The sequence below is a fragment of the Rhineura floridana genome, chromosome 6, assembly GCF_030035675.1.
Source record: "Rhineura floridana isolate rRhiFlo1 chromosome 6, rRhiFlo1.hap2, whole genome shotgun sequence".
In the NCBI taxonomy this organism is placed as follows: Eukaryota; Metazoa; Chordata; class Lepidosauria; order Squamata; family Rhineuridae; genus Rhineura; species Rhineura floridana.
In genome coordinates, this window is record NC_084485.1 from 13,456,342 (window position 1) to 13,470,388 (window position 14,047).

General features: G+C 45.4%; 1 protein-coding gene across 1 annotated transcript in view; it reads right to left on the minus strand.

Annotated features, from left to right (window-relative positions):
- Positions 1–1,539: 1,539 nt before the first annotated feature.
- The window catches only part of SLC17A9 (solute carrier family 17 member 9), a 51,170-nt gene continuing 38,662 nt past the window's right edge, over positions 1,540–14,047 (minus strand). Inside the window, exons 8-13 of the mRNA XM_061631029.1 lie at positions 12,979–13,066; positions 11,545–11,579; positions 10,144–10,259; positions 9,694–9,749; positions 6,719–6,748; positions 1,540–5,932 (exon numbers count right to left, since the gene is read on the minus strand). Of these exons, the coding sequence (XP_061487013.1) occupies positions 5,769–5,932; positions 6,719–6,748; positions 9,694–9,749; positions 10,144–10,259; positions 11,545–11,579; positions 12,979–13,066 (489 nt within the window). The 3' untranslated portion in view covers positions 1,540–5,768. The remainder of the gene's footprint in view (positions 5,933–6,718; positions 6,749–9,693; positions 9,750–10,143; positions 10,260–11,544; positions 11,580–12,978; positions 13,067–14,047) is intronic.

Here is a 14,047-nt window from a genome sequence, read left to right on the forward strand (position 1 = left end):
ACAACCGACCTTGTAGAGTCCTATCTTAAATACCTTCTATACTAAAAGCCTGTGGGAATAAAAAAGTCTTTGTCTGCCGACGAAAGGATAGCAAGGAAGGGGCCATTCATGCCTCCCTAGGGAGTTCCAGAATCTAGGGGCAGCCACCGAAAAGGCCCTATCTCGTGTCCCCACCAAACACGCTTGCGAAGGTGTTGGGACTGAGAGAAGGGCCTCTCCTGAAGATCTCAGGGCCCAGGCAGGCTCATATAGGGAGATACGGTCTGACAATGTGACTAATACAGAATATATTCATTGGGAAACATATTTGCACTTCCATGCTACACACTTAAACTGGTTTCTACAGGGAACATTGAGTACCATAGGTTTCTGTGGAGGGAGAACTTCACTTGAGAATTATCAACACTGTCACCAAACTACAATTCCCAGGCTGTTTGGAGGAAAGCAATGGCAGTTATACTGCTATAGAAACAATGAAGTTTGTATTGTAGATACTCTGGCACTCTCCCAATCCTTCAGCCAGCACTCCACTGCACCTTGCACTCAGATAAATTTACTCACAAGGAGGGATAACAGCATGCTTCTTGAAAAAGGCGCATTGCTATGTCTACTCCAGCAAAGTTTTATTGAAAAGGATCGAGCAGGGATGGGGAACCTGTAGTTGTCCGGATGTTACTGGACTTCACCTCTCATCAGCCCCAGCCAGTATGACCAATGGTCAAAGATGATGGGACTTGTAGTCCATCATTACCTGGAGAGCCACAGGTTCCCCATTCCTGGGATAGATGCAATGCTGTGCCATTTCAAGTGGCAATGTACTGTAGTTGTCCTTACTGTTAAGAGCATTTACTTACCAGGTGTGGCACCACTAAGCCCAAAAGGACACAATCATTCTGGTCTCTTCCTCGTCTCATTTGTGTTGCTGTTCTGTGTATATATATCATGAATGAACAAATGCAACATATGGTCCATGAGAGACAAGGAGCAAATATGAAAAGATCCATAATGGGGCGGAGAGCCTCTGATGCAAAAATAGAAAACGTATGACTGCGCCACACTTTGTGCTTAAAGAGGGTGATTTGTTTATTTATCACACACACTGCTCTTTCTTGAAGGAGCTCAGGAAGAGGCATATCAGGATTCTCTCATTTTATCCTGACTTTCATGGCCATTCTGCAAGGATCGTGGCTGGAGGTCCCTGCACTCCCAAGCAACACAAATTCCATGAACTACCAAGGCTCAGATACTAGACCACATGCCTATGTGGCGCCAACACTGCTATCTTTCCTCCCAGGCATTTTAGCATGTGTTTTAAATTGTTTTTAAAAGATGTATTTTTAAATGTGTATATTTGTTTTTAATGTTTTTAGTTATTGTAAACCACCCAGAGAGCTTCGGCTATGGGGCGGTATATAAATAAAATAAAATAAAATAAAATAAATAAATAAATAAATAAAGTATCTGGTCCTCAGGACTCTTGCCACATCCCCTCCCCAGCCACACCCCTTCCCCCCGGGCCACACCCCTAACCAACCCTGCTTTGCCTTGTTTTTGCATGTTTTTGTCTGGCTGGAACTTGAACTCTGGACAATGGCTTTTACTTGCCTAGATGGAGGATAGAGAAATGTGTACAGAAATTAGCCTACTGCACGAAGTTAAAAATAGCATTCGGTGTTCCACCCATTTTTGCCTCTGGCCTTGCTCATGTGGCCCCCAGAAGGTTGCTCAGAAGAGAATGTGGCCCTCAGGCTGAAAAAGGTGCCCCACCCAAGGTACAGTATTAATAAAGTAGCAAAGAAACAAAATCGGCTCATTACGGACCTCCAAATTTCATATGTGATTCAAATCTCAATAATGAATGGAATTCTGCTTTATTATTGACAAAACATGTTAAATTTTTAATTTAAATAAAGCCAATGGATGGCCTGGTTTTGTCCCCTTTATTTTTGGCTCAGCAACAGATCTTGCCAGCACTTGTCTCCTTGTTCTTTTCAAAAACCACCTGTGCGCTGGGGTCCAAAAGATCGCTCTCAAAAGGCACAGACCATTACAAAACTCCTGCTTCCAAACACTGCATAGATCGTGCCAATGTAAATAAAAGTTACATTTACAAAAGGTGAACAAGTGAGGTCATTTAAACTCAACCGGTAGCTGCCACTGGGACAAGTGCAAGGGGGGGGAAAAGAACATTCAAATATTGCAAAATGAAAATACACTTTACGTACAACAAAGCACGCGCGTTGCTGCTCTCCCTCTCTAATGTATAGTACCACTTACCCACATCCAGATGGTATGGCATGTCACTTTTCCCCATCTCCAGCCCATGTTCTTGGCTGCTGCTGGTGGGGATTGGGGAAAACATGAGATGTCGGTGTGCCTGGACCAGAGCTGGGAAAAGTTACTTTTTTAAACTACAACTCCCATCAGCCCCAGCTAGCATGGCCACTGGATTGGGCTGATGGGAGTTGTAGTTCAAAAAAGTAACTTTTCCCAGCTGTGGGCTGGACATAGTAGGGTGTAGTAGATGTTATCAAGGAAAAGGCAGAACCTAAGGCCACACCTGCACAATACATTTAAAGCACTATCATACCACCTTAAACAGTCTTGGCTCTCCATAAAGAATCCTGGCAACTGTTGTTTGTTAATGGCACTGAGCAGGGCTGGCGCCAGGCATGGCAGGCCCCTTGGGCACCAGCCTGGCGCCCCCATGCACGCCACACCTACTTACCTTCTGCAATCTGCTGCAGTGTTGGTCCTGTCCCTGCCACGGATCAGATAGGGAACTCCCAGACACCACCCCGTACTGTCACGCAGACCCCACCTACCTCTCCCTTGACGTAAATGCACAGTGCAAGCCTGCCATCAACCAAGATGGTGGCCAAGGCTTCCCTAAGGGTCTGATGCCTCCGCCACCATTTTGGTTGATGGCATGCATGCGTGCATCCCTGCCATCAACCAAGATGGTGGAAGGGCAATCAGCCCCTTAGGGAAACCTCAGCCGCCATCTTGGTTGATGGCAGGCTTGCACCCCAGCACAACCAGCATTTACGTCAAGGAAGAGGTAATGCAGGAGTAGGGGGTTGTCTGGAAGCTCCCTCTCCATGATCCATGGCAGGGGTGGGCCCCTTCGGCCCTCGGCTAGGGCCCGACCTGGGCGCCTTCTAGCGCTGGCCCTGGCCCTGAGGGATGTTAGAAGAGACCCCTGTTCCCTTCACAGAGCTACAATCCCCAGAGTGTTTAACAATCAATCTCTCTTCCCAGAGAACTCTAGCTTCATGAGGGGAATAGGGGTCTCCTAACAACTCTCAGCACCTTTACATACTACAGTTCCCAGGATTCTTTGGATGAAGCCATGACTGTTTAAAGTGGTATAATAGTTCTTTAAATGTATGGTATGGATGTGGGCTTAAGACACACAGCTGCTATTTTTACTAGGGGCTGCACATTTACCGTTACATCTACAGCTCTACAGCCCTGTCTCTTCCTGACTACCAAGAGGTCCACGCTGTGCTTGTCTGCCAGTTCCTGGAACATTCAAGGAGGAGTCTGAGGTGACTTCAGATCACATTCACAAAGACTTAAGGCTAGGCTCCGAGACCCAGGCTACTGAAGGGGATTCCTCCATGATGTCTGCAGATGGACTGTTGCCTGCAGAACCCTTCGCATTGCTGGTATGTCAGTAACAAAGGAAGAAGCTGTCAATATGACTGAACCTGGCCTCTAGTGCATCTGGCTTTTTACTCCTTCCAGCAATTGCAATGCTAAGGCACAAGAGGGTAGCTAAGGACAAGTTCTTTTATCATTCTCGGGTCATGCAAGCACTAGTGAAAGAGATAAACTGGCCATCTTGGAGATATATATATATATATATAAAGAGTGAGAGGATTTTGTGGAAGGTGCTCTTTCCTTGACTTATCCCAACCCATTTTCCATTGGGGGCCCTTTTGGTAGTCCCGCCACCCTCAGAAGCACGGGGGGGTGGCCCAGAAGAGGGCATTCTGTGTGGTGGCCCCTAAGTTGTGGAACCCCTCTGCACCAAGGTGCATCTGGCAGCTTCATTGAACAATTTTAGGCAAATGCTGAAGACGCACCTCTTTACCCTGGCCTTTGATGTGTATTTTTTAGGACCAACCCTATTTTGAGATGTTTAGGTTGTTTTAATTGTTTTTAATGCTGTATTTTAAAATTGTTGTAACTTGCCCCGAGACCTGTGGGTGAAGGGCAGGTAATAAATGATGATGACGATGTGAAATTTAATATGGGATAGGAAAGGAGTGCCAAAGTGCCATCATCCAATAAGCCCAGTGTGGACAGCTGATTTATGCTGACTGACAGTTCTGGGGGGAAATGCTCAGCGCTTTGATGCTCCTCTGGGTAAGGAATTCTCATAGGACTCTCTGTGGGTCTGCATGGATCCTATTTCTCCTTTTAAATGTTGATGTTACTGTCCCCAGAAATTAAAATGAGGATGAAAATAGAGTTCCTTCTAGCCCTGCCTTACTGCATATCATCTATTTTTTTAAAAAAACCCTTGCAAATGTATTTTATTCTTCACACAAACTTCTAGCAATTCCTTCACTGGGTTTACAGCTATAGCTTTACCTCCCTGTATAAGCCCATTTAAAGGGTTAGATCCGCACTTCTTTGCTGGTGTAATCAGCAGCAGAGCACAGCCTCCAAAAAACAACCCCCCAACCCTATTAAAACACGTACACACACAATGAACAGTATGCAAAATGGCATGGTTCTGGAGTAGACGGGGAAATGTGTTGCTCATGTCACCAGGTACTAGCCAATTCCACAGAGCGCTTCAAGCAAGAGAAACACACAAGCTAGGAGGGCCAGTGGGAAGAGCCACAGCATACAAGAGCCCAGATGGAATCTGTCCATTTCTAGGCGGAGCCTGACAGAATCCAGAGTTTGCTGACTTTTCAGAGCCCAGTCCTGGTTTTCTGACAAGTAACGCGGTTCTACTAAGTCAGACCAGTTAAAATGCTAGCCAGGTGGCAACCCTACCTGCTAGCAGTGGAGAGCTTAAGATCCTGTTCTCCTTAGAGATAGAAATATTGCAAGTTTGAGCGTTGGGGAAATGCATTTTCTCACAACAGAAACTCTTCCTCGAGGAAAACTGGCAGGATCTCATATAACTGAGTAAAAACAACTACGCAATTATTGCTTGCATACACATACACACACACACACACACACACCCTTTCATTTATAAGTCTGAGCTGAGAAAACTCAAACTGGGTTTGGCCGTTTTTTGATAGGAAACCCACAATGACGGCTTAAAAACCTCTGGAGCAGAACATCAAAATGATTGGTACAGAAACTCTGTGGTTTTCACACTCTTCAGCTGCAACCTGGAGGTCTGACATGAAGACTGCAGAAAACAGACTTTTTAATGGACAGATCAGTCCTCAGGCGCTGTTATTCCTAGGGCGCTGTAAATACCAACTCTATTGGGACGGACTTTGGGGGGCGGTTGTTTGCAATTTAAACAGCATCCCAGTAGAAAAAGAACCTAAAGACAGCCTGCAGCGTCACAGGCAACCAGTCGGTGTTGACATCGCTCTGGTCAGCAGCAAAATGGGTCAACAACACAGAGCTGAAAAGATCAGTAAGCCACTGGGTATCCCTGGAGTCCAGTTGTTATCGAAGAGGTTCCTTCATTCATAAAATTATCTCAATGTCCAGTTTAAATTCCGTGTTTTGCCATTTCAGACGTTGATTCCTGTCACTTGTCTAAATCTGGTCCGTGGATAGGCTTACAGTTCTACGTAGGCAGAGTCTGTGTCCACTCTGTGGGCTTTTCCAAAGATCAGAAATATACAAAGTCCAAGGGCATTCACCGCCGCCACGAGATTGAAAACAGGTATCCATGAACTGGTGATTTCAATCAAATGTCCAGCTAAGTACACACAAACAACACCTACATGTGGAAAGAAACAGTTTTTACAATTCATACCACTAGTCTCTTGGGTTTTTTTGCTCGTAAAACAACAACAAGCAGCTATCAATTTGGATATACCAGTTTACTTGAAGGATCATCTTACTCCATGCACGCCCCCTCAACCACTTTGATCTGCGGAACTGGCACTTTTACAAGCCTACACAGACATGCAATTTTAATGTGTTATATTATTATTTAGATTTGTTTTAAAACTCCTGATTTTGTTTACATTTTACGTCAGCTTGTTTGATTTTATTGGAATTTTAATGAATAATTTCTATTAGAAGTTTTTTGTGAATTATGCGGTGCAGAAATCTCATTAAATAAAATAAAATAAAATAAAAAAATCTACACTATGAGCTTACATACATCTTAGGTTGGCTTTCATGACTCCCTCCCTCCCACTGCCACGCACAAAGGTGCTAAGAATTGTTCAGTGTTTGAATTACTGATGTGTGTATGTGGGCATGTAGACAGGGCCTTTAATGAAATCCAGAAGCCCCCACCTCTAGGTCCCCTCATATTTTAGACAAATAATTACTGATCCCCCCCCCCGACAGCCTTCTAGAATGTTAGCTAAGTGGGCTGGGCTCCCTTTAATTCAACTACAAGGATTGGTTGTTAGAGGTCCCTAGCCATTCTCAAGGCACCACAGTCCCCAGGGTTCTCTGGGGTAAGGGACTGCTCGATGAACCAATCTGTTGTATGGACAGACTTAACGAAGAACTAATAGAGCGGATATTGAATTCCTGAGCAATAACTTACCTAATAAAGCTCCGCCAGTATTTGCCACACCTATGGAAAAAAAGGAAAACCATGACTTTAAAGAGTACATGTGCATTTAATCTAGGAATGGGAACCTGCGGCCTTCCAGATGTTGTTGGACTGGATCCAACTCCCATCATTCTCAGCCAATGGAGATGATGGCCAATGGCATGATGGGAGTTGTAGTCCACAGATTCCCCATCCTTAGTTTAATCCTATGCCCCTTTCCCATCCCCTAGTCTCCTCTGATCCATACAAGCTCATCTGCTAATGTCTGCCCAGTCCAAGGTCTTGAACAGGCTTTTCCTCTCAGTCTTTCAACCTCTTTGAGTCAGTTTTCAAGTATCCCTTCTTTAAGCAGGCAGCTTTAGGAGGCAGTAGTGAGACCTCTTTTAAAGAAACCCTCCTTGGACCCAGATAATCTGAATAACTATAGACCGGTGGCGAATGTCCCTTTTTTGGGCAAGGTTTTGGAGCGGGTGGTTGCCAGCCAACTCCAGGCGCTCTTGGATGAAACCGATTATCTAGATCCGTTTCAATCCGGTTTCAGGCCCGGTTTTGGCACCGAAACAGCCTTGGTCGCCCTGTATGATGACCTTTGTCGGGAGAGGGACAGGGGGAGTGTGACTCTGTTGATTCTCCTTGATCTCTCAGCGGCGTTTGATACCATCGACCATGGTATCCTTCTGGGGAGACTCACGGAGTTGGATGTCGGGGGCACTGCTTGGCAGTGGTTCCGCTCCTACTTCGCGGATCATCACCAGAAGGTAGTGCTTGGGGAACATCACTCGACACCATGGACTCTCCATTGTGGAGTCCCCCAGGGATCGGTCTTGTCCCCCATGCTTTTCAACATCTACATGCAGCCGCTGGGTGCGGTCATCAGGAGTTTTGGAGTGCGTTGCCATCAGTACGCTGATGACACGCAGCTCTATTTCTCCTTTTCATCTTCCTCAGGTGAGTCTGTTGATGTGCTGAACCGTTGCCTGACCGCGATAATGGACTGGATGAGAGCTAATAAACTGAGACTCAATCCAGACAAGACCGAGACATTGTTGGTGAACGCCTTCCCTGCTCAGATGGTGGATGCTTACCCTGTTCTGGATGGGGTTACACTCCCCCTGAAAGAACAGGTACGTAGTTTGGGGGTTCTTCTCAACTCTTCCTTGTCTCTCGAGGCCCAAGTGGCCTCGGTGGCACGGAATGCGTTTTACCATCTTCGTCTGGTAGCCCAACTACGCCCCTATCTGGACAGGGACGACCTCGCCTCCGTTGTCCACGCTCTGGTAACTTCAAGATTGGATTACTGTAATGCGCTCTACGTAGGGCTGCCCTTGAAGACAGTTCGGAAGCTTCAGCTGGTGCAGAACACAGCTGCCAGATTATTGACGAGGACCAGTCGGTCTTCGCATATAACACCTGTCCTGGCGTGTCTGCACTGGCTTCCTATTTGCTTCCGGGCGAGATTCAAGGTGCTGGTTTTGACCTATAAAGCCTTACACGGCGTGGGACCGCAATACCTGGTGGAACGCCTCTCTCGCTATGAACCTACCCGTTCACTTCGTTCAGAATCTAAGGCCCTCCTCCGGATACCAACCCATCGGGAAGCCCGGAGGGTGGTTACGAGATCTAGGGCCTTTTCTGTGGTGGCCCCTGAGTTGTGGAACAGCGTCCCCGAAGAGGTACGCCTGGCGCCTACACTTCCATCTTTTCGGCGCCAGGTAAAGACCCTTTTATGCTCCCAGGCATTTTAATCTTCTTAACTTTTTTAATCTTTTAATCTGTATTTTAATTTTTGTAGTATTTATTTTGTTTTTGCTGTGCTTTTCGTTGTTTGTTTGTATATCTTTTTGTATTTTTATTATGATATATTGTATTTTATTTTGTTTGTTCACCGCCCTGAGAGCTATTTCGCTAAGGGCGGTATATACATTGAAATAATAAATAAATAATAAATAAGCAAAGCTTTCCTGGACTTACTGTATTGCCACTCAGTGCTCCCCAGAACTGACGGTGCTCACAGCCTGGCACACCCCAGCTCCACCCACCCTTAAGAGAGGGACTTGAAAGGCAACGTGAACAGCACTGAGGTTGAAAAATAACCCACTTGTCCAAGACTAAATCATTAGCCTCAGCCCACCAATACCCCACAAAGCAATTCAAGCAATGCAGACCACAGTGGGCCAAGTGCAGAGAGCAGGTGCATGTGACTCTGAGAGGGCTCACACTTATGACTGGTTAACATGGACTAGTTTACATTTTTGATGCATTCTGACTGTTGGCTACAGTGGCTAAAGTATGTTTAAGCAGGTAACTAACCATTGTGAATCCACAAGGCTCCTTCTGGGAGGAAGGACGGGATATAAATTTAATAAATAAATAAGATAAGGAACTGGTACCTCCAAGGTGTTTTTAAGGGGGGGTTGAGGAAGGTATGGGGGAGAAATTCAGCACATATCACATTTTCATGAGAACCTACCTAATTTACACTTCCTGAATCAACAAGCAAAGCGAAACACAGCTATTCTTTGAAATTTGCACTTCTCTGAATTTTGAAAGTGTGCAAAGAAATGCACATATTTGTGAAAATAACATACAAAAATGTATTATATATTATGGAGAATTGCTTGCAAAAATGTGTATATTATGCAAAACTGCACACATAAATGTAGGCATACTGAGAAATACACACTAAAATAGTGACAAAGTTTTCAAGGTGACTTTTTTAAAAAAAACATTCACAAACTGATACAGAAATGTTGTAAGCTAAACGTCAGACTGTAAAAACAAGAAATGGAGACAAACTGGAATTGATAGGTTCGTTAAACACTAGCTTGGGGCAAGTAAGAGAACTCCAATATGTACACCACAGAGAGCACAGTCTGGTTCATTTTCACTGGCATTGAATCCATGCTGGTATAAATCAGATATTTTTTCCTGACTGAATACAAAAGGAAGAAATAATTTATCCTCACCAAACAACAAGCCAGCACATGAAGGAGCCAAATCCTGTATATTGACTGAGATGCCACTGTTCAGGAAAAAAAAGCAGAGAAGGAAGGAAAGTGTATGAATTAAGATCAAGTCTGGGTAAACTAAGCATCTAAGCAGACAGCTGCAATATTTGATAAGCACCGGCAGTACTATCTGTTGAATATCTACATTCCATGTAGCAGGGAGTGGCATGAATTAGAAAGCAAGCGACTATTTATCACATCCTTCCACCACAGAACGCAGAGCACCAAATCCTGACAACAGCCTTACCAGTGAGGTTAGGGTCAAGTCCAGCCAGCAAGTTTTATGGCTGAGGAGATACTTGAACCCAGATCTCCCCAAGTCCATCCCCTAAGCCACGTTGGCTAACCTGTGCCACACACTGGATCTCTAAGAGAGGTGCTGAATTAAAAGAATACGTCTACTACTACCTGTGGTTGAAGGTCTGTAGTCCAATACAGGCAGACGCAAACACGACCGCTTGGCAGAAACTGGAGGTGTGACCTATGCACAAGGCAAAAATGCTGGAAACGCCTGAGCCAATGACCTGAAAGGAAAAGAAAAGCAAAACAGTAAATTTAGCTGACAGTGGATGGGGTGGTAGCAGCCCCAGCTATCACTACAGAGCAAGTGCAGCTTCATCTGAACATTACCCAACCACCAAGAGCCCCAAGAATCCACTATCTGTGTTTTACGAGACTAATTCTGAATGAAGGAGAAAGCCACATGGCCAATCCTGTGAAGGCTTACTCAGAAGGAAGTGCCACTGAGTACAATGGGACGTAGAAAGCTGCCTTGTATGGAGTCAGGCCATTGGTCCAGCTGGCTCAGTACCGTCAACACAATTGGCGGCAGCTGTCCACGGTTTCAGACAGCAGTCTCCCCCAGCTCTACCTGGAGATGCCAAGGGCTGAAGCTGGGACCTTCTGCATGCAAGGCAGATGCTCTACCACTGAGCTATGGCCCTTCTGCATACATTACATGCTGCCTGGGAAAGGCCTAACTACCTGTGATGCTAATGGTGTCACTTCCAATCACGTCATTTATTTATTTTTTAAAAATCATCAGAGGCACAGGTTGGAGTTGTGATTTGAACTTGGAAAGAACTACATAGGGAGGTGAAGTGTAATCCCCCACTCCCATTGCATAAAAAAACACCCTCCCCACGCTGCAGTTAGGCTTGGGGGGGGAAGAACCCTCCCATTAGTGCCCAAATCAACCCCCTTCTACATGTGTGTAATTCAATTTTTTAAAAGCATGATTGAAAGTGGGGTAATTAACATCATGCGTACTTAAGGCTCCAAACAACCGGAGAACTGCAACAAAGGAGTTCAGGGCGCAACACATGATTCTCCCCAACATCTTTCCTCTTAAACTCACAACAACCACCCTCCAAGGCAAGCCAGACCAAGAAATAAGTGGTAGGCCCCAGGTCACAAAGTAAGTTATATGGCAGAGCAGGGATTTCAACCCATAGGCTGTAGTCGGTGAAGTCACTGCACGAGTGGAATTCCTCCTCTCCTCCACCTGTGCACCCCCCTCCACAATGAGCTCTAGGGGTTCGCTCCAACCCTCCAAAATGGATCTGGAGAGGGTGTGAGAAGGGCACAGGGGAAGGGGGAGGAGAGGGAGGGAAGCTCCAGTGTACAAGCAGTAGTCCTTCTATGAGCGCAATAAATTTGCTGGATTCGACACCTTGCCTCCCTGGTCCTCGCTAGACATACAGCTGTCTATACCCCCTTGGCTCTCACCCAGCTCCCAGATCTTCTCACGCAAGGAAACAGATTGCTGTCGTGCCAAACCGCCATCACGTTCACAAAAGAAATTCTCACCTGCATAAACTTACGAACAGTGATTGTTTCATACCCTGAAATGAGATAGAAAGACAGGAAGTCAAGATATGCTGAAAAGTCCTATCAGGAACAGCTGAAAGAGCTGGTATGTTTAGCTTGGAGAAGAGACACAATGTTTAAAGCAGAGCTTGGAAAAGTTACTTTTTTGAACTACAACTCCCATGAGCCCCAGCCAGCACGGTCACTGGACTGGGCTGATGGGAGTTATAGTTCAAAAAAGTAACTTTTCCAAGCTCTGATTTAAAGTGAAGGGCTCTTACACACAACAGGGGTGGGGAACCTTCTGGGTAACTTTCCAGGGGCTACGTGTCAGTGGTGGGCCAGACCAGAGGCAAAGGTAGGCAGGGCAATGGATGTTAAATGTCACCTTTGTACCATAGGCTACTTTCTACACACACTTGCACACCCCTTTCTATTCTCCATCCAGGGAAGCAAGAGGCATTATGAGAGTTCAAAGACACATTGCACCCAGGCAAAAACCTTCAAGATGCGAAGCAGAGCCAGGAAAGGATGTGGCCTGGGGAAAGTTCCAAGGGCCATACAGAGAAGCCTGAAGGGCCGCATTTGGCCTTGGGCTGGTGGTTCCCCACTCTTGATGTAGAAGATGGAGCAGAGTTGTTCTCTGTTTCTCCAGGGGACAGGACTATAGCCAGTGGGTGGAAATAGCAGGACAGCAGATTTCAGCTATTAGGAGAAAAATTTCTAATGGTAAAGCTGTCCAACGGTGGATCAGACTGCCTTGGAAGGTGGTGGTATCATCTTTGCCGGAGGAATTTAAGTAGAGGCTGGACAGCCATCTGTCAGGGATGCTGTAGCTGCATCCTGCAGTGTAGATCTGTAATGAGGATGGTGTTAGACTAGATGACCTTCAAGGATCCTTCCAACTCAGAAATTCTGTGACTCTCCATCACAGAGAAGGCTCCGTCCCGCACCATAGTGGATGGGGGGAAATGATGCAGGCACCTGCAAAGTTTATATGGGGCTCATGGGGGCATAAAGTGGACCATAAGATCCCCTTAGGTTTTAAAATAAACAGTGGTTGATGCTACCATATATTTTTCTATATAGGTTACTTAACACTTTCTCTTTGAAGAGTGGATTAAAATGTTTCCTAATTGTCTTCTCTTATTTTAAACAAAAACACCCTTAAAAAAGCAATACAGTATTCTGGCAGACAATGAGAATGTGATCATCAGTTCTTACTTGCCTCTCCTATTAGGCTCTGTTTTTTAGGCTGGCAATATTGTTCCTGGCAACAATCCTGTGCATTTTAAGATGTACATAAGCCCAAGACAAGCTGAAGTTCAGGAGGTGAAGCTTTCCCCATCAGTGAATAAACTTATACCTGTTAGATTTCTAACACACACGCCCCCGCTGCATGGAGACCTCAAAATGAAAAAAACACCAAGTTACCGTGATTGATAAATTGGTCAGAAAGGAATCCACTGAACAAACTTGTTGGAATCGCCACCAGCCATGGAACGACATTAAATATCCACCCCTGAAAAGAATGAAGAAATGTGAACACACACAAAGAAAAGCTAGTCCACTGACAGAGGCTTAGATCAGGTGTGGGGAACCTTTGGCCCTCCAGATGTTGCTGAACCACAACGCCCATCATCCCTGGTCATTGGCCATGCTTGCTGAGGTTGATGGGAGTTGTAGGTCAGAACATCTGGAGGGCCAAAGGTTCCCCACACCTGGTCTAGACAGTACTAGGGCAGATGGACCCAAGATCTGGCTCTCTGTATAAGCCACCTTCACGTTTTTACAAAGTACCTTCTTTCTTGTGAGACATTGGGGCTGATTTGCGTTTGTTGGGCCCAAGGTGGCTGGAGAGAGAGACAGGATGGATGATTGGAGAGCCAGAAGGATGAGAGATGTTGAGTGGGGAAGTGCGAGGAAATTGTTTTGTTAATTTGTATTATGTATTTTCATTATAGTTTTGTTGCATATTTTTATAACATTTGTTATTTTACCCTTCTGTACACCACTTAAGAGATATATTTATATATATATATATATATTAAGTTGTAAAGAAATAGCCTAAATAAATAAATAAAGTAGAGCTTGACGTTGCATTATCTTCATCCCAGAAGTCTCTTGGGATGGTGGGATGCTGGCAAAGGAACACAGAAAGCTGCCTTATAGCAAGTCAAGACCATTGTCTATCTAGCTCAGTAGAGTCTCCAGTCCAGGGCTCTGCAACCTTGGACTCCCAGATGCTGTTGGATTACAACTCTCCTCATCCTCAGGCAGCTTAGGCATTGGTCAGGGGCCTCAAGGTTGAAGACTACTGTTCTACAGCGACTGGCAGAAGCTCTCCAGGATTCCAGAGAGCCAAATCTGGAGATGACAGGGATTGAACCTGGGATGGTATGCAAAGCAGGTGTTCTGCCACTGAGCTAGGGCCCTTCTCTTCTAGCACGAAGACACATTGTGTGTATTTCGGCCCAAGCATGGGGGAAAGGAGGCTTTTTAA